Source organism: Mirounga leonina, unplaced genomic scaffold (genome assembly GCF_011800145.1).
Source record: "Mirounga leonina isolate KUSES-001 unplaced genomic scaffold, KU_Mleo_1.0 Mir_128, whole genome shotgun sequence".
In the NCBI taxonomy this organism is placed as follows: domain Eukaryota; kingdom Metazoa; phylum Chordata; class Mammalia; order Carnivora; family Phocidae; genus Mirounga; species Mirounga leonina.
The window spans coordinates 34,677,135-34,698,123 of record NW_023270320.1 but is presented as its reverse complement, the minus strand read 5'-3'; the positions used below and the strand labels follow the sequence as shown (position 1 = coordinate 34,698,123).

The window sequence follows — 20,989 nt, the reverse complement described above, 5'->3', positions numbered from 1 at the left end:
GGTATGTAAATTGAATCTCGATTTAATTAAAAACAACAACAACAGTTTTCTAAGTATCAAGCCCAGTGTTCCACATGAGCTAGACCACAGCAGCTCTTCCTTCAGGCACTCGACACAGCAGGGGTCATTCAGGTGCTCCCTCACTCCCACGTCCCTATTTGAATAGAAATAAAATTAAATCATGGACTAGGAGTCAGAATTATAAATCGTACTCCTAAATTGGAAGTGAGCACGGGCAGGATGCTGCTACCCTTATTCTGTGGCCAGAGATAAGGATGGTAGTACCTGCCTGTGTCAGGGCTTACCAGATTGACAGGTTCCTGATAAGTCATAAGCTTCCTGAGGGCCAGTGTTCTGAGTTTTCCCCAGCATCTTGTACCTGTAGAAGTTTAATAAATATGTATTAAATGAATGTTGATTTAAATACATCAAGTCATAAGCGTGCTTTCTAACACACGGTCCTGCACGCCCGCGCCCTCCGCAGCATGTTGCGCGCCGCTGTGCTCGCCGCCGCTGGCCTCGGGCCCCGCCTGGGCCGCCGTCTCCTGTCGGCCGCCGCCACCCAGGCGGTGCCGGCCCCGAACCAGCAGCCTGAAGTCTCCTACAACCAGATCGTCATAAACAATGAGTGGCACGATGCTGTCAGCAAGAAAACATTCCCCACCATCAATCCATCCACCGGAGAAGTTATCTGTCAGGTAGCTGAAGGAGACCAGGAAGATGTGGACAGGGAGGGCAGTAAAGGCTGCCCGGGCCGCCTTCCAGCTGGGCTCACCCTGGCGCCGCATGGACGCATCCGACAGGGGCCGCCTGCTGAACCGCCTGGCTGATCTGATTGAGCGGGACCGGACCTACCTAGCAGCCTTGGAGACCCTGGATAACGGCAAGCCCTGTGTCATCTCCTACCTGGTGGATCTGGACATGGTTCTCAAATGCTTCCATTATTACGCTGGCTGGGCTGATAAGTACCACGGGAAAACTGTTCCCATCGATGGGGACTGCTTCAGCTATACCCGCCATGAACCCGTCGGGGTGTGCGGGCAGATCATTCCGTGGAACTTCCCGCTCCTGATGCAAGCCTGGAAACTCGGCCCAGCCCTGGCGACCGGAAATGTGGTTGTGATGAAGGTAGCTGAGCAGACTCCACTGACTGCCCTCTATGTGGCCAACCTGATTAAGGAGGCCGGCTTTCCCCCTGGCGTGGTCAATATTATTCCTGGATTTGGCCCCACAGCTGGGGCCGCCATCATCTCCCATGAGGATGTGGACAAAGTGGCCTTCACAGGCTCCACCGAGGTTGGCCGCCTAGTCCAGGTTGCTGCAGGGAGCAGTAACCTCAAGAGAGTGACCCTGGAGCTGGGGGGCAAGAGCCCCAATATCATCATGTCAGATGCAGATACGAACTGGGCCGTGGAGCAGGGCCACTTCGCCCTGTTCTTCAACCAGGGCCAGCGCTGCTGTGCGTGCTCCCGGACCTTTGTGCAAGAAGATGTGTACGCCGAGTTTGTGGAGCGGAGCGTTGCCCGGGCCAAGTCTCGTGTGGTTGGGAACCCCTTTGACAGCCAGACTGAGCAGGGGCCGCAGGTGGACGAAACTCAGTTTAAGAAGATCCCTGGTTACATCAGATCTGGAAAGGAGGAGGGGGCGAAGCTGCTGTGTGGTGGAGGGGCTGCTGCTGACCGTGGCTACTTCATCCAGCCCACCGTGTTCGGAGATGTGCAAGACAGCATGACAATCGCCAGGGAGGAAATCTTTGGGCCAGTGATGCAGATCCTGAAGTTCAAGACCATAGAGGAAGTCATTGGGAGAGCCAACAATTCCATATATGGGCTGGCTGCAGCTGTCTTCACCAAGGACTTGGACAAGGCCAATTATCTGTCCCAAGCCCTCCAGGCTGGCACTGTGTGGGTCAACTGCTATGATGTGTTTGGGGCCCAGTCCCCATTCGGCTGCTACAAGATGTCTGGGAGTGGCCGGGAGCTGGGAGAGTATGGGCTGCAGGCATGCACCGAAGTGAAAACCGTCACGGTCAAAGTGCCTCAGAAGAACTGAAGAACTGTGCCGACTCCCAGCGGAGGTCAAGGACATCAGCAGCAAAACCAAGAAAAATGACACTTGCACACTAAAAGTCTCAAAAGAGAAATTCTCTTACAAAATCTCTTGATCAAGAAAGTATCAGAACTTTAATTGATAGATGGGGGTGGGTGTGAAGCAAAGAGTACCGGGAAAGCCTTTTACGTGCCAACAGTACTCCTAGCTTTCAGGCTGATTTTTCAAAACTAGATTCAAATGTCTTATTCTGTCCATCTGATAGATTTCTGTAACTTGCCTTTATAGGGGAACAAAAAGCCATTTTTTACACTTGTACTAACAAGTCAGGGCAACAGCTATGCCTTCCTCTGTATTCTGGACTAAAATTCATTAAAAACAATGCTGCTGGGGGGTGGGAGGATGGGTTAGCCTGGTGGTGGGTATTGAGGAGGGCACATTCTGCATGGAGCACTGGGTGTTATGCACAAACAATGAATCATGGAACACTTCATCTAAAACTAATGATGTAATGTATGGGGATTAACATAAGAATAAAAAATAAAAACCAATAAAAAAAAAAAAGAGTGCTTTCTAAACCTCAAGCCCTGTCTGTATATATGAGATTATGGCTTTAATATATTCTGGTCTATTCCTGGAAATTTAAAGACAATTTGGATGTTATATTGTGCTGAGGTGTTTTGTAATTAACTTATGGCCACACTGAATCAACTTCTCTTTTAGGCTTTGCAGTATTAAAACATGTGCTGACACCAAGAATAAAGGCAACTCATGTTGCTTTTGATTCTATGAAGAATTATTTAGATGCAATTTATGATGTGACAGTGGCTTTTGAAGGGACTATTGATGATAAAGGGCAGCGGAAAGAAGCACCGTCCATGGCTGGTGAGTTTATATTTTCAATTATGTCATATATTTGTGAGTGTGTAATTATTCTCTTTAATGGGTACGTGTACTTCATAACATTTACTTGATATATTTTCTAGGTAGATACTTTATCTATTTTCCAGGTATTTTTTTATTAATCCATAACAGTTTGAATTTCATGAGTCCTGCTAATTTTGGTACTTCCTCGTTGCCATATTAGTCCTTTGGACTTGCCCAATAATCATTAACTCAGCTTCTTTCTACCCAGACTTCACACATAAGAATGGAAGGCTACATAAATCAAAGGAAGGGAATGTGGAGGAGAGCGCTAACCTAGTGGTACTGAGGTATACTGATGGCCAGCATTCACCTTTATATGGACTTTTATATAATACTTGTGAAATTTAGTATCTTTGGCAAGAAGAAACAGTTAAATACGACTCTTTGTTTTTTCAAACCTGTGCTGGGTTTTTGTTTTGTTTTGTTTTGTTCCATGCCCAGTGTGGAGCCCAACAAAGGGCCCGAACCCACGACCCTGAGATTGAGACCTGAGCTGAGATCAAGAGCCGGACGCTTAACTGACTGAGCCATCCAGGTGCCCCTATAAAGACTTTTTAGCTATTGCCTCTGCGTATGTCAGATATAACAAGAAAAAATAGAATTTTAAGTGAGCAGAATATTTTAGTTAAACATGACCAAAGACACTCTTGACGGATAGAGAAATTTAAATACGGGATTAGACCAACAAGGAAGTGCGGAGTGTTGCCATCACCTTTCTGAAATGTCCATTCGAGCTGTGATTGAGAGGTAGAACACGAGCTTTTTATGTCACATCGGTGGCTGTTGAAGGTAGAAATACCAGGCCTATCAGAGTGTGTGTGTGTCAGTGGGACCTCTTGAATGCTGGTGTTCAGAATATTGTCCAGAAGACAGACAGAGTACCTCCCCGGAGCGGGAAGTTGGGAGAGAGGACCAAGGGATGAAGCATGAATGGGGGGGTGAATGGGGTGAAAATCGGTCATAGTGGCTGGAAATACAAATCTGAAGTAGTGGGGCACCTGGGTAGCTCAGTTGTTAAGCATCTGCCTTCTGCTCAGGTTATGATCCCAGGGTCCTGGGATCGAGCCCCGCGTCGGGCTCCCTGCCCTGCAGGAAGCCTGCTTCTCCCTCTCCCACTCCCCCTGCTTATGTTCCCTCTCTCGCTGTGTCTCTCTCTGTCAAATAAATAAAAATCTTTAAAAAGAAAAAACAAGTCTGAAGTAGTAAGACTGATTACTCTCACAATTGCCTTTGACACAGAGCAGTTGTCACGTTGGAAGCTGAAGATTTTTTTCACTTTAAATGGAATTTTTTGGAATACATTATACATCAAACAGTTTAAAAACCACAACTCTATAAAGTGTACAGTGAAATGGCTTGTTTTCCACCACGTCCCCCTCCCCTCGGGGTCCAACTTTCCCTGCCCAGAGGTAACCACTTTTCTTAATTGTTTGTGTATCATGTGTGCAAAATTAAGTCTACATTCTTACTCTAGAAATCCTTCCCTTGTTATCAAAAAAGGCAATGTGTTAATATTTTTTCTTCCTTTTTTTTAACCATCAAAGAAGTCATTGACCTATTTTTACATTTGAAAACACATGCATTTGGTTGTTCCAACGGTATTATCACTAGTTTATTGCTGTTTAAAAAATGAGATTTATTGAACATGTTTTAATTATTTATGAGAAACAGATATAATTCCCATAATTACCTTTGCAAAATGCTTTCATTATGCCACGTCCTGGTCATAAGAGCTCCTGGCTTAGGCAGTGCTCACAGGCCAAGTCCCACCCTCTTAAGCCTGCCCCATGAGGACTCCGTATCCTAGCTGTCCCTCTCTTTCACTCCCTTGCCTTCTGGAATGGAAGGCTGTGTATAGGCCAGGCCTCCTTTCCAAGTGAAACCCCTCCCCTCTGTTGCCCTCCCCCAGCTTTGCTGTTCCCACAACATTCCTCTTCCCTAGCTCATTTGCTTTCTCTTGCTTTGGCACTCCTAGTGGTACTAAGTGCTTAAGCCACAAGGTTAGCGCTCAGCATATGGTAATTCTTTACCTTCCGGTAACAGGGTGAGAAGCCTTGAGGAAGAAAACCATTTTAGACTTGCATTGTCTAGATTCCCAGACCCCGCCCGCCCCACTGCTCTGCTTTCTCTACTGCATACACATTAGCTGACAGTGGCTTTGTGTTGTCCTTACAAACTGTCTCTCTTGGAGAAGGTTGGCTTTTCTATCACACCCAGAAGCCATGTGGAAAATAAATCTGTCATTTCAATCAATTAAGGGTGAATGTTTCCACAAGGAAAAATACACCAGAGTAAAATCAAAAGACCGAAGACAAACTGGGAAGATATTTGCAACTTAGATCACAGAAAAAAAAGCCGGATTTCCTTGACATACAAAGTGCTTCTACAAATTGATGAGAAGATGATCAATAACTCAGTAGTAGCTCACAGAAAAAAATGCTCCATCTCACTCATAATAAGAAAAATGCAAATTAAAATTTTTAGCAAGATACCATGTTTTACTATCAGATTGGCGAAAATTCCAGTTTCGGGTTTGGTAACAGGCCCGTGGGTGAAATTCCAGTACAAAAGTCAGGTCCGTACTTTGCTGTTAGGGGTGCAGTGCTGTACGGCCTCCGTGGAAGCCGCCCTGGCGGGGGCTGCCAGCTCCACAAATGCATGTACATCACTGCTGCTGAGAGATTTCACCAGTATACTCTGCACACGAGAGGCGACAACTGGTTTTCGGTATTTACAAATTGATTTTAATCGTGAGACCGGGACCTGTAGCTTGAGAATCCCCACTCTCGTTATTATATAAATTGATTGCTATTCTGCTCTACTTTAATCTGGTGTAGATTAAGATGCACTTTAAATTTATGATGTAAGTTGAGTTAGGTATAAAATTCCATAACTTAGAATATCGTAAGTACTTGGTGGTTGAGTGTGATTAGTATTAAATATTATCTCCATACATAGTGGACTATCATTCAATACTCATATTTGATAGCCCAATTAAAAAACATTTCCATAGTTGCTAGATTGTGCATTTATATGCCGCAGGCCTGTCTTCTCAAAGCGTTGTAGGAGTATCACAGTTCCCTCGAGTCACCTGGGATGATTGTTGACCATGCAGGGCCTCAGTTCGCTCTAGGCTGCTAGCATGGATTGGCTGCAGGTGGGGGCAGAAGCTGCGGGGGGTAGGGGGGTTGTGAATGAACTCTTGAACCCTTGTGATCACGAGTCTTACGTTTGGGCCTTAATGCGGCCTCATGTTAGAGAGCTCGGCAGCAGGTAGTGTCCCTTGTGCTTCCTATTTCGTGGTGTCTTTCGTTATAAGGTGAATAGTGATCAGAGCCCACCTGGGCGTGCACTCTGTGGTTCATCTGGTCTTGTCATCAGGGTCTTTGTCTTCTCTGGACGATGTCCATTGGGCAGAGGAGAGACAGGACAGCCTGATTATAGACTTATTTAAATTCTGTTTCTACAGTGGGTGGTATACCGTAATAAATTGTGAAGTTAAGGATAACATTTGATGTTCTGTTTAACCATTTAATGTGGTGCTAGGTTACTTTTTCCTGTTTAATATTTTCTTATATGAAAAGAAAACTTATTTGGAGGGGAAAATTACAGGTAACCCAAAAGAAGGAAGAAAACTCCATAGGCTCACCTGTCCAGATGCATTTAACATTTTGGATATTTTCCTCAAAATCTTCCTTTTTGTAATGTCATTGTGTTGGAGTATGTTTGTGCCTTTGGATATTTTTAGGTGAGGTCATTTGTATATATTGTTTTCTTTTATATCCTGCTTTTAATCATAAACATCTTTATACGTCAGTATATACACTTCTGTAATGTTTTAAAAATGCTACATAACATCCATTGCCATGACTGTACAATGGTTTATCTACCCAGTTTTCTACTCCTGGATTTATTTCATCTTTTTCCTCCCAGAGGGAAAGGGGGCGGGTTATAAGGCAGCATGTGGGAGCCGGGTGAGGTGCCAGGGTGGAGGTTGTCCCAATTCAGCACATGCACGTTCTCTGCTCTTCTCTCCTGTCTCCATCTCGCCTGCTCCCCAGGCACAGAGCAAATGGAACTTAGTTTCTCCAGAGACTAGTCCTGTGACAAGTATGAATACTTGAAAGACTCCTATTACCCTGGCATATATACACTCTAGGGCTCTACTGGGGAAGTTCTAATTAGAAAAAAATTATACCTCGGGGCACTTGGGTGGCGGGTCCTGGAATCGAGCCCCACGTGGGGCTCCCTGCTGAGCCCCCGCTCATGCTCTCCCTCCTTCCCTCCCTCTCTCTCTCAAATAAATAGATATTTTTAAAAATATTATACCTTAATTAGAATACTTTTTCTGTATATTTCTAAATATTATGGGAAAATTTTTATTCATGCAATAGGAAATAAGCTCCAATGAACATAGTTTTTACAAGTATAGATACACGAAGCTTTATTAAGTATTGAGGAAAACCTTTATGTCACTTCTTTTTTTAAAATTTTATTTATTTATTTGAGAAAGAGAGAGAGCACGAACAGGGGGAGGGGCAAAGGGAGAAGCAGGCTCCCCGCTGAGCAGGGAACCCGATGCGGGACTTGATCCCAGGACCCCGGGACCATGACCCAAGCCGAAGGCAGACGCCTAACCGACTGAGCCACCCAGGCGTCCCCCTTTATGTCACTTCTTTCTTGTCTCCTGAAAGTCATTTAGTGTTTATGTGATGATTCTCTCATGGTTTTCATTTGGGTCCTCACCCCAGACACTGGGCTGATGGGGCTCAACTGCCATCCACGCTGGCTCTTGGTCCTCTCCAAGCCCTACAAGGGAAGTAGCACTTGCCTACAGGGACTCCTGGAGGTTGGATGAAATAATGTACACAAAACTGTGTTGTAAACACCAGGGTACCATGTAAATTTTACTCCCATATGCATTTGGGAGTCCTTCTCAGTGTCCGTGCCTCTTCCCTCCTCAGCTGATGTCTCGTGAAACACACTGCTGTCACTTCCCAGGCACCGCGGTTACAAGTTCAAGTCTGCTCACTTTTACCTCCTCACAGCCTGTGTCTGTGCGTGTCCCTGCAGCGTCAGCTGGCTTACTGTTTAATTACGGCGATGTTGAGCAGGGGATGTAGATAATTAGGTGAAAGTAGAACTGGTGTTGGGATCTGCATTTTCATGGATCAGAAATACAAATGAGAGGGTGAGATGAGAAGTTACATGAGGCCAAAAAGTTGGAATCGCTGCGCCCCTGTCAGGCCGGCGCTGCCCCCCTATCTCTGCCTTGCGGACTGGGGGGCAGGCACCGAGAGCGAGTCCGTCTGCCCGGGGCTGATCAGGGATCGAGACCCAGGCTGCCGGATGCACTGTCCGTGCTCTGAACCTCTGCGTGGTTCTGCCGCTAAAATCCTTCTCTGCAGTTCCTCGGTTCCGTAACCGACAACAGAACTTGAGAAAACTAAGACAAAAATTCCGAAGAGTCCCATCTTCCCCCTGCGCTTCTTGTGCCTTTATCATCAAAGCCAGTTCCCTCCTGAAAGTATGTAACGGCAAGATAATTTTGATGACGGAAATGCCGCGTGTTATTAAGGCTTGACACCAGTGGTAAAGAAGAATAATTGTAGAGAATACCTAACAAAAAACAAACGTGTGCAGAGTCCAAAGACTAGAGATTTCTTGAAGCTGAAACTCTTCCTTCAACCACCAGAGCATGTTCTTGGAACGCTGTCTTTGAACACATTTCAACTTGAGATGACAGGTCTCAGCCTCCTCCTTGCATCCACCTAGGGAACATAGTGTCCTCTTAAATCTCTTAGGAACATCTTGTTCTCCAGGGAATTTAAATCTGTTCATAATCTCACCTTTTCACCAAAAGCCATCCACAAGAAGGGGAATTTCGCAGCTCAGAGTTCTTTCTTGTCTTGGAATAAATCCTGGCCTCATTGCTTGTGCAACCCAGGCTGAAAGAGGACTGCCTGCTTTGTTCCAATTAGCCTGTCTTAGGAACTGTAGTCACTTACAAGCTCATAGCTATTCCACGGAAAGAATTTTGGTTCCTAAACCAAATATGATTTGTGAAAATACAGCGAAGGCCAGGAGAGCTGGGAGTACCAGTGAGTAGAAACCAATAGCAAGTCCTAGAGGAGTGGAGCTCTCTTTCCCACGTCTGTGCTGGGTGTGTGACACTCCGTGACAGGCTGATGTGCCCAGCCAAGGCACTAGGGATTCAGGGGTTTAAGTGCTTCATGCTCCCAGGGCTCTGGCAGAGTGAACCAGACAGACTTCATCTGCGCCCTTCGGGGACTCATGGCCTCGTGGGAACAGAAGTTACAGTTTGTGATGAGCAATATGCTTGGAAACAGCAGACTGGTCTCCTGCAGGTAATTCGTGAGCCTGAGGGTGGCTGGCATTTGGGCACCCTTCAGAGGGTGGGTGTGGACTTGCAGTGGAGTCCAGCTTCTACTCCTGGGTCGCCTGTGGAATTGTAGGTTATTTTATGAAAACTAACATTTGGTACTATCCATTTAGCTTAGTGACTTCAGGTAATTGTGGTAGACTGGGATGTTATAACACACTGTTCTACTTTAGCTTGAAACCTAAAACCGGGCGCCTGAGTGGCTCAGTCGTTAAGCGTCTGCCTTCGGCTCAGGTCATGATCCCAGGGTCCTGGGATCGAGTCCCACATCGGGCTCCCTGCTCAGCAGGAAGCCTGCTTCTCCCTCTCCCACTCCCCCTGCTTGTGTTCCTGCTCTCGCTATCTCTCTCTCTGTCAAATAAATAAATAAAATCTTAAAAAAAAAAAAAAAAACCCTAAAACCATCAGTGTAGAATTCTTATTTTCTTTTAACTTTTTTCTTTTTTGCTGAAGAATCTGCTTTTTCATCATTTAAAAATATTTTTTACCTCGTTTTCAGTTGTTTTATATAACCGTGAGTTGTAAAATAACAAAAAATGAAATTTTTTTGTTTCTTGTTAGAATTCCTCTGCAAAGAATGTCCAAAAATTCATATTCACATTGATCGTATAGACAAAAAAGATGTCCCAGAAGAACAAGCATTTATGAGAAGATGGCTTCATGAGCGTTTTGAAATTAAAGATAAGTGAGTAACAGCAGTTCTCCTACTTCAAAAACTTGGGTTCAGCTACATTTCACTGTAGTAAATAAACAATTTGAAACTAACGTAATGCTTTTTTGTAAACTCAGGTCCAGTCTGTTCATGTTTTAAACCTTACTGTTACATTGTCTGTGAAAGAACTTGTTACAGGAGGCCTCCCTGTTTTCATTCACAATATTTCCTAGGCACTCTGTGGTGGGATGTAAAATTAGAAAACACCTCCCCGCCACCAGCTTTCCACTGTGAGATGCCCCACGTGTGCATTCCCGGGTCAGACAAGGAGGTGGTGTGTTTGAGAACTAGCCGGCATGCCCACGATGCCCAGAAAGCGAAGCTGTGGGATAGAGCGTTGTGTCTGATGTACGTGTGGAAAGGACACGGGTATGTTTGTTGGAAGAAGAAGGGGCAGGTGACGTTCTGACCAAAATGTCTTTTGCTGTTAGTATTTTGGGGCCTAAACAGTTTCTGGGATTGACCTTGTGCTCATCCGTGCTAATCACATCACTTCAGAGCAAACAACAGTGTTGACCCTTGCTGAGCGGTGCCTGTCAGTAAGTTACAGGTGTATTTAGATACCTCCGGGGGAGGCACAGCTTAGTGAGGTCGAACTGCGGGAGGGAATGTGAAGTGCCACTTACCGACGGGCGAACCCGGGGGAGCAAGTGCCCTCCATAGCGGGTAACAGGACCCCTTTGATTTCATACAGTTTTCTAAAGGAAAAAAATTTAGAATTTTCTTCTCTTTTTAGGAAGATAAAAAGTGGATGTCAGGTTTTGATATGATACTTAGAAACTGAATTCTCTTGGATGAAAACTTCAGGGTATATTATTTACTGTTTGTTTGCTGTCAATGAGAGTTTTATCCTTTCTGATGCATGTCCTGTTTCTTGAAAGATATGTTTTATTCTTTTTTTAAATTTTTTTTTTTAAGATTTTATTTATTTATTTTTTAGAAAGCGAGCGAGAGAGAAACAGCATGAGAGGGGAGAGGGTCAGAGGGAGAAGCAGGCTCCCTGCCGAGCCGGGAGCCCGATGTGGGACTTGATCCCAGGACCTTGGGATTATGACCTGAGCCGAAGGCAGACGCTTAACCATCTGAGCCACCCAGGCGCCCGAAAGATATGTTTTAAACATCTCTACTTTTTATCTTCTTTTTGAAAAAAAAATAGATCCATTAATTATAGGATGCATTGTTTACTAAAACCACATTGTTTACTAAAACCAGTGGCGTTTTTACAGACTCAAAAGTAAGACTTCCAAAATTAGGTTTGTGTTCAGAAATTTTACCTGTGTTTTATTCTCCTGATACGCTTCTCAGCAGACTGCTCTGTTCCTTTCTTTGTTGTATTACGATAAAATTATTTCCTCATTACCTCTTTTGAGTTAACTTTAAAAAGTGAAAATTATTAGAGGCGTGCTGCAATGAAAATGAGACTCTGAAATTTATAGACAAGTAATTACATTTCCGTATTTCATTGACCATCAGTTGTACATGACGTAATTTATTTCACCAACCATTCACTGCCACACACTTGGGCTATGGAAGAAATTTCAAAAGTAAAATACATGAATCAGTTCTCAGAAAAGAAAAAAAATGCCTGAACAATATGCTTAACATCCAATGTATTTCGTGTTATAGGGTGCTAATACATACTTAGAATGAGTCTGGACCTTTTAAAACAGTGCTTATCGCTAGGGAATGTGTTAAGGTAATGGAAGGATTTTCTGCTTTGTACTTGTGTTTGAGAGTTTTATGCTCAGTCTGTCCTGCTGTTAGAACTTTACATTTTTTTGGGCGCCTGGGTGGCTCAGTTGGTTAAGCGACTGCCTTCGGCTCAGGTCATGATCCTGGCGTCCCTGGATCAAGTCCCGCATCGGGCTCCCTGCTCGGCAGGGAGTCTGCTTCTCCCTCGACCCTCCCCCCTCTCATGTGCTCTCTCTCTCTCATTCTCTCTCTCTCAAATAAATAAATAAAATCTTAAAAAAAAAAAAAAAAGAACTTTACATTTTTTAAATAAGATGGGAAAATGAATTGACTATGCTATTTTTTCATTTTTGTACCTATTTTTATAATCCCATGTGAATGAGGGCTTTTGGGGGGAAACTCCATATATGTTATAAGAACTGCTGATCTTCTCTCTGACTTCCGATGGGATGGGAGCTGTAGGAAGAAGGAGTAAAGATGGGGAAGATGGAGATGAAGTGAGATGGGTCATTACCCATGTGTGAGCGAGTCTGGTTGTTGCAGAATTATTAAAAATCTGAAGCTTAAAAAAAATCTTCCTACAAAACTACTTAAAACCATCTTTTTAAAAAATTCCATATAATACAATTCATCTACACTAATCATGAGCATATAAAGATATTTTTAAAGTCTAGAAACTCCATTTAAATCAAGTGTCTAGGTATTTCCTCATTGATCTTTTTTTCCCAAGGACCTTATAGCTTTTCCAGCATGTAATAGGCATCCAGAGCTATTTATTAAATTAGACTATTAAATGACTAAACCTGAAACTTTAATTTTTTTTTTTTCCATTCTGGCCATAGGTTGCTTATAGAGTTTTATGATTCACTGGATCCAGAAAGAAGAAACAAATTTCCTGGGGAAAGTGTTAATTCTAAATTAAGTCTCAAGAAGACTTTACCATCATTATTGATCTTAAGTGGTTTGACTGCTGGTATGCTTATGACCGAGGCTGGAAGGAAACTCTATGTAAGAACGTGGATTTATGGAACCTTAATTGGCTGCTTGTGGGTTAGTATAAAAGCTTGAGCAGGTAGCTGTCTGCAGGCAGTGGGATGTGCTCCGTGGTTCAGTGTTGGCAGCCACACCTTACATCAAATTGTTTCCTGATTTTAGTCAGAAGTGTAAATAAAGCCTTGTTGATTGAACATTGGATAAAATAGAATTTCTGATTAAAGCCGATATGCAGTTGGTCTTGGGCAAACATACATGGTTTTACAACTTTAGAACAGAAGCTGCTGGAAAGGGAAAAACTAAACAGTTTATGCTACACTTGGCATTTCCTATGAACTAATGTCATCTTCAGAAGACTCTTAGGATTGTATAATTTGTTATTGTTTTGTAATTCAGATGGCTGCGTTCATGAACATTAACTTGCAGTATATTTCACTGTATTTGTTATTTTTAATTTTTTACAACTTGACTAGTCCAACCTTTATCACTAAAGTATTTAGTATCTTGGAGCTATGTAATATTTTGCTTTTTGCTTAATGTCTCCAAGGAAGTGAAAGAAATTTTATTTAAGTGTCAAGAGGCATACCAAGGAAAAGGGCAAGAAATTGTCCCTGGGGAGGAAGCTCTGGTTAGCGCATGCTTTTATTGTATTGCATTATTATCCGATTTTACTTTATATTTGCAAAGTAATTAACATTTCTAATATTTATTGAAACAGCTTAATTTGCACACCCTGTATTGTATACAAAAGAATAATGTATAAAGTATGAGAATTAAGTTTAAGTTAGAATTGTGACCCTGATTCATTATAGCAGAACTTTACATTGCCCGGCTTTTTGAGGAGTTATGCTAAGCTCTTAGTACTTCCCAGCATCTGTGCCATAATTACTTGAAAACCTTCAGGTTTGCTATTATTTTTTATATCAAAATAATCAGTGTGAACCTTTATTGGACCTGAGTCCACAGATAATTTGAGGTGATGGGAGCCTTCAAACGTCTGACTAGATTTCCTAGCATGTGCCTTTGCCTGTTACTGTTGAGTTTAGCACAACATTTAATTCAGAAGTCATTTTTTTTTTTATGTCCTCACGGTCGATTTCCACTGGGTTTGGATTCTTTTCCTTTGGCTTCCTGGCAGCCACAGCACTTCCTGTGCTGCTCGGTGCCTGGTACCGTATGTGCTCAGGGAAGAACTGTAGCCGGCCAGGGCTTGTCCTGCTGCAAAGTTGTTCGTTTAAGCTCCTGTGAGCCAGCCTCGCTAGCTGCGGCAAAGGCGTTTTGCGTTTGTCTCATGTCAAGTTCACCTTCCACAGGCCAGGGAGATTTAATCCATCAGGACTGAATGAATTTGTTTAGTTCTCGTTGGTTTTAATGGGGCTACACAATTAATCCATATCACCTCAAAACAAGAGCTGTGTTTCCGGAACCAAATCACACAATTCACTTTGCAGTCATGAAATAATAAATGTATCCCGTGCAAGAGGATGACCTTTTTGGATCTGCTCTATTTTTATGTTACAACTTCAACTTGATTGCCTACCAGCCCTTTAAGATAACATTTCTGCCTAATGGATTTTGGTTGTAAAATTGTACCCATGCCCCCGATGAAACACACCAGCTGAATCATGATGAACAAAATGAAAATAATAAAGAAGGGAAATTTTGTCTAACCAGTTCTCCAGACCCAGAGAGCAGGCCATGTCGGACAGCACGTTTGCACAGCTGGGTAGTGTGAGTTGTCCATGTACATTAGCGTATGTGTGCGCACATCCCCTCAGGACACGGTCGGCCTAACTGTGCACGGCGGTGTAGGTCACACTTCTGAAAAGTGTTCTCATGCCAAATTGTCGTTTTCTCTTTCTTGTAAGGTGAAGGTTAAATCAATCCCATGTCTTTGTTAATACTTTTTTTAACAACCCTAAAGTTAGAACCTTTTTCTAATTAGATCAAAGCAAATGTAAGTTGTGCAACTTACCTTGAATATCATGGATATGCTCTAAATTTAAATTTTAAGAAGTAGTACCATTGGAATTATGTTGATTATAACTGATTTTAAGAAGTCACAGTGAATGGCATAAGATCACTTTGAACATCATGTTTCTTATGAACATACTTATATTCTCACAGAAGTTCTATGAGATATATTTGTTAGTTTAAAAATTTTGTATCAAAATATTTGGAAAATTAGAAGCTTCTTTTTAACATGCGTTGATATGATTTGAATTATTATTTTCTAAAATTAAGAGTCCTGTATCTACCTGTAAATCTTTTCACATATCATTTAAGCCTTTGTTTGTATTATTATTATTATTGATTTGCAGCTTAGTTATTACTTAGTTTTTCTTTATAAGAATGCCATCAAAGTGCATGCTTTTATGTTTTCCAGAAAAGGGTGTGTTTGGACGAAAGTAAAAGAAAAAATAAAATCTTTCACTGTCTCTAATGTCTGTGCTATTTAACATTTTGCGACCCAGAAATTCCCCGATGGTCTTCAGTTACATTGAATAGGCTTTATGGCTGGTCCTACATTCTGAACTTATAAAATTATAATATTTTTTTCTCAAATATTGAGCAAGTTTTTAAAAATACATTGCAATACTCAAAATTGTGAAGCAATATATTAGTTTTATTATATAAACTCATCTATGTATCTTATACAATGTATATAGCAAGTATTAGTTGCTTGACAGTTCTGTGATCATTAGGGTACCTCACTGAGCCTTGTCCAGTGCCTAAGATTAGCCAGGTCGGTAAGTAAAGTACCAATCTGACTCATCCCTGCATCGTACATACTAATGATTTCTTTCATGTCTTCCATTTCCATGTGATTTTGTTTCCTGTATAGTGATAATCAATTTTCCTTTATATCCAGATGACGTAAGCTTTATTTTTCCTTTGTAATGTTACGTGGTTTATTATTACATTCACTGATTAGATCTGTGTCAATAAAGTGATCTTTTAAATAGATGGACCATTATGAAAATACAGTATATACAAAATTTGCCCATCAGGTAGAGACACGAAGTAACTGCCAGATACCTATCAGACTCACATTTAAGAAGACAGAAATGTCTGTCATAGTGATATTTCATGTGTACAATTGGAAGTGCATAGTACATTTTAACCACAATAGTATTTGTTCTTAATGTATTCGATTGAAGAAAAGATTGTCTTGGCAGATATTCCAGATACCACCTTGTAGTAAGTTACATATCTTTGTAAGTAGGATTTTTGGAGGGGAGAGGGAGGAGTTGGACTAGTTTTTTTGTTTTGTTTTTGTTTTTGTTTTAAGATTTTATTTATTTATTTGACAGAGAGAGACACAGCGAGAGAGGGAACACAAGCAGGGGGAGTGGGAGAGGGAGAAGTAAGCTTCCTGCGGAGCAGGGAGCCCGATGGGCTCAATCCCATGACCCGAGCTGAAGGCAGATGCTTAACAACTGAGCCACCTAGGCGCCCCTAGACTTGTTTTTTATTATGAGTTACACATACTTTTAAAGATTGGCTAACTTGGAATGTTATGTTACCATTTAGTATTTTGGCATTATACACAGACTAATTTAACCTAACAGTCAAACATTAGAATGAAAATTAGTACTTAGTCAAACTGGTAATTTGGAAACATTCAGGTATTTGATATTATATGGGTAAAATATCTATGTAATTGAATTTAAAAGTTCACTCAGATATTTTGAAGAATTAGATATACAATTACTGACTTATTTCAGTTTAGAGTAGTTATGACTCAACATTATCCCCAAGATTTCATTTGACACCTTCTCCAATTTGTGGACAAGAAAGTAAATCCGTTACTTTTACCAACTGGGGAGTTATTCTCAGTGTAGTCATGCATGAGATCAGATAAATACCTTACCCCGAGCAGGGGGCGGGGGGAAAGTTATTTTTCAGAAAGCGTCTCCAAACAGAAAGCTCAGTTATTTCTGTATTAAAAAAAATATCTGTTGAACAAACTCTCAGTAAATGTTTATTGATGGTCAGTTATTCCATCCAAATTATTAGTGGTTCATGATTTTATATGTGAATATGTAAGAAAGGCCTATTCTGCTAATTTTATCTTCATTTTTATAAATCATTGCACCTTAAAAAAAAAAAAAGATGCCACTGATGTTCTTTGTTCAGGAGGAAAGGATATTTGACTGTCTTGTCTCCTTATGGTATGTTCAGAATAAATTCTGATTTATTTTGAGTTTATTGGTGCTTCATTAATCCAGCAAAAAAAAAAAAGGAAAATATAAATCTCAAAATTTACTTGGGGATATATGGTGATAAAATATCTACTGGGTGATGGTTATTTCACATATTTATGATAATGGGTATGTATGTTTTATATATGTGTATGTTTTATTGCCAACTAATAGCTACAGGATACATTATTTTATGATTATGTTTTTTTCTGATACTTGCTAAGGTTGGTTGGGTGCTTACTGTGTGCCAGGCAGTGTGCTAACCTCCTCAGCGTGGTGTCCCATCTCCTCACACGTGGACCCCGGACCGCAGTGTCGCTCAGCCTGGAGACTTAACAGCTGCGGGCCGACCGCCAGGTAGTGCGTCCTGGTGCTACCACTTGGTATTCCACCTTGGACAAGTTCTTTAATGTTTCTGTTTAAGTGTTCTCACCTGGACATTACAGATGATAGCTGTATTTACCTCAAAGGGTTGTTGGTGACTCACTAAGTTATCAAAGTGCTGGCTGTATGTAGCACATGGAGTGTGGCAGGTGCTGAGCAAGTCTTTTTCGTCAACTTCTCTTGCTCCCAGTTTTACAGAGGAGGAAACGGAGACTCCACGTGTTTGAATACAGTACCAAGTCACACTAATACTTCTAGGAGAAAAACATGTGCCCATTCTTTTCTGCTTAACAAAGATGTAATGCAGTATTTCCTACTACCTCAGTGCCTTTAAAAGTAGATGGTCATAACTGTAATCGTAGTCACTTAAAGATGTTTTGTTTAAAATCTAAAACAACAAAGAATTACAAAAGGAAAGATTCTCCATCTCTCATGAGAAAATGTCAGGGTCTCCAAACTGACTCCATGGTGGGCTTGAGGGCTGAGGGGGTGTCTGTCCCTCATGTTGGTAGCACGGAGTCCCCACATTGGCAAAGGGTGATGTGGAACGGCAGATTCAAAGGTCTTTCCTTGTGGTGGCACAGACCACAGTCGTACTTGGAATGATCCCGCTGAAGTTCTCTTACTGTGGGAAGCCCCAAACCATCAATGGTCCGTAAGCACACTGCGTCCCTGTTTGAGCCGTCCTTTATCAATAAAATAAGGAGACCCCTTCTTTGCCTCACAGAGTTTAGTGAGAGTCAGGACATGATAGCTGTAAAAATGCATTTTTATATAGAGTTGAATATAAATGTGAGAGATTATCCTAATTCTTCCTAAATCACTTCAGCTCTCCTTCCTGTCTAGGACGTGTGAATAAGTAATTGTCTGTTACTGCCTGGTGCATTTTGGGATTCAAACACCCGCTTGTTAGCAGTGTTTATTACTGAATGTGTTCACAGCCGTTCAGCGTCCTGTCCTTGCGTACTTGAGTTACTGTCTGCGTGGGTCCCAGGTCACTTTCTGAATGATTTCCGGACATCTCACCAGTTTTCGCTTGTCCGTGAGCACCGTCCGTCTTTTCTCTCCCGTGCCCACCCCGTGGAAGGTCTCTGGAAAGATGGCAGAGGAGCTGGGCTCTTCTCATCAACACCCCGTCCCGCTGTTTGTCACCGGCCAGATGGGGCAGGCCGGGGACCACCCTGGGAGGTCATTTCTTGTCTGTATAATGGAAACAGGGACGCAGAAAGAACCCAGTCTAGAAGGAGGAGCACGTTCGAGTTAGGTGTCCGTCGGAGAGAACCATACCTAAAGCAGAATGCGCGGAGTCACAGTGTGGCGGCCGTGCGGGGGCCACGGGAGCAAGTCCGCCTGTGAAACACCCGGGGGCTGGGGAGGGAGGGGGTCTGCCTTGGCCGACTTGGTTTTCCTCGCAATGGCGCCAGCTCGAGTCCGACCTCTCCGCAGAAGGCCGGCGGACTCGCGGGCGCCCGGGCTTCCCCGCCGCCCCGGGGGCGGAGGCACGGCCTGCGCGGCGCCGCGGGGCGCAAACCCTGCGCGCGGGGCGGGGGCCGGGCCGGGCCGGGCCGGGGCCCGCACGGTGCTCTCCGCAGCCGCGCGCGGGGCGCCCGCGAAGCGCGCAGAAGAGCCGGGCGGGAATGGAGGAGGGGCTGGCTCTGCGCGCGCACCGGGCCGGTCACCCCTGCCGCCCCCGCCCCACTTCTGGCGCGGTGCCCGAGGGACCCACGCGCACGAGAGCCGCTCGCGACGCGGTCCGCTGTCGCCTGCTGCCGTCTAGGAGGCGACTCAGCACGAGTCAACGCGGTGGCTCTGACGGAGGCGCGCCCGCGACGGAGGCGCTGCGGTCGCACCGCTGACCACGCTGATGGTCGCGCCGCCCGTGTGTCTCTCGCGTCGCGGCCTTCGGTTGTCCGGGGGCGGAAGCAAGAACCGCGTGCGTGGAATCCGTCTCATCTCGTCCCGCCCTGGTTTGTGAAGGACCCCGGCGTCGGGGCGCTGGGCTCCGAGTCCCTCGCCTGCCGCCCGCCGGCCGACGGGCCCTGGCCCGGTCCGCAGGCTCGGATGCCTTAATTACAAACCACGGAGGAGGGCAGCGCTGCCGGCGTCGGCGGGCCGCGTGCGGCACCCGGGGTCGTGCCCGCCGCTCCGAGCGCGCCCGGGAAGGCAGCGCGGGGGACAGTGGCAGACGCCGTTGCGCTCCCCGCGAACCACGCCGGCCAGCTCGTCCGTGCAGACGTCCCCAGGCGCCTTCTGCCCAAGGCCAGGCTACTCACGTTTGGGGCAGGTTTGGGGTACGTTTCTCTACGCTGGCAGGGGACGAGCACAAACTTGACACTGAAATGGAATGAAGTGCATTTACAACATCAAGCCCAAGCACTGTTGCCCTCTGTTCCCATGTGCCAGTATCTTCAGGCTTTTGTCTCTGCATTTCCTCTCCTCTCTCTTTTTCTAGAAGTTGAGATAAAAAAGCGATTTTAGATCAGAAGTAAATCCCGTACAGAGCATCCCTCCGTGTGTCTATGCGTCCCGTAATTCCTGGCTCTGGTTGTCCCGCGCGCACTCTGGTTGTCTGCCGGTTTTCTAACTTTCCCTAGCCTGTCGCTTTGTTTCCCCATCTATTTCATCACTGACTCAAGCTCTGACAAAACCTAAAGCAGCAACAGGCCCAAACTGGACTTGGCCTCAAGGCAGTGCACAGAAATGTTAGTCTGAGAGTTAGGAGACCTGGAGATGTAGGCAGCCAGGTCCCAAATCTGTGACAGCGGGTCACTTCCACGGCCGGAGTCCATTTGCCGGAGACTTTCCATCTTCCCGTCTGTCATTCCCTCATACCCGGGCGGCCTCCCAGCCCACTGCGCCTGATGCATGGGCCACCTTCCACCTGTCTCCTCGGGCCAGTCTACTTGCTGGTTTCTCCCTCCTGCCTCCAGCAGCTTCCTCTCTCTTCGCCCTCCCCCCTCCACCCCCCCCTGCACCACGGCCCCTTAAATCCCAGGCCCGGACACAGTTTCCCAGTTCCCCTCCGACAACGTGGGGGTCACACCCCACCTCCACACCTACTCTTTCCCAGGTGGTGACCATAGTCCCATGTCTCCCAGAGCCCTCAACATGTGAGCCGTGCTGTAAGGGCAAAATGCATACCAGATTGTTTTTTAATTACTTTAAAAAAATGTAGTTCATTAATACTTACATTGATTACATATTGTAATAACATTGGATATATGGTGTTCAATAAAATGTATTAAAATTTCACCTTTGGGGCGCCTGGGTGGCTCAGTCGTTAAGCGTCTGTCTTCGGCTCAGGTCACAATCCCAGGGTCCTGGGATCGAGCCCCGTATCAGGCTCCCTGTTCTGCAGAAAGCCTGCTTCTCCCTCTCCCACTCCCCCTGCTTGTGTTCCCTCTCTCGCTGTGTCTCTGTCAAATAAATAAATAAAATCTTTAAAAAAATAAAATAAAATTTCACATTTTCTAATGTGGCTACTGGAAAATTAAAAATTACATAGATGTCTGGCATTATATTTCTACTGGACTTTTCTATCCTGAGACCCGACCATAATTCCCAGCTCAGATTAGGCACTCAACAGGGTTTGTTTATTCAATAGATAAAAATGGAAGCTAGACA

General features: G+C 44.2%; 2 protein-coding genes and 1 long non-coding RNA gene across 4 annotated transcripts in view; 2 read left to right on the top strand and 1 right to left on the bottom strand.

The window, feature by feature from the left end:
- The window catches only part of AGPAT5 (1-acylglycerol-3-phosphate O-acyltransferase 5), a 79,166-nt gene extending 63,947 nt beyond the window's left edge, over positions 1 to 15,219 (top strand). For both annotated transcript variants that reach the window (XM_035004315.1, XM_035004316.1), the window contains 3 exons: positions 2,773 to 2,934; positions 9,941 to 10,064; positions 12,626 to 15,219. In XM_035004315.1, coding sequence (XP_034860206.1) covers positions 2,773 to 2,934; positions 9,941 to 10,064; positions 12,626 to 12,851 — 512 coding nt within the window. In that variant the 3' untranslated portion in view covers positions 12,852 to 15,219. The remainder of the gene's footprint in view (positions 1 to 2,772; positions 2,935 to 9,940; positions 10,065 to 12,625) is intronic.
- LOC118010110 lies at positions 7 to 20,057 on the bottom strand. The gene is made up of 3 exons (XR_004679120.1): positions 17,223 to 20,057; positions 306 to 379; positions 7 to 154 (listed from the first exon to the last, which is right to left on the bottom strand). It is a non-coding gene; the product is annotated as an uncharacterized LOC118010110 (long non-coding RNA).
- Positions 471 to 2,439, top strand: LOC118010107 (aldehyde dehydrogenase, mitochondrial-like). Its single transcript, XM_035004312.1, is given in 2 exon segments — positions 471 to 731; positions 733 to 2,439. Coding segments are annotated over 2 exon segments (1,566 nt in total). The 5' UTR covers positions 471 to 485; the 3' UTR covers positions 2,053 to 2,439.
- Positions 20,058 to 20,989: the final 932 nt, after the last annotated feature.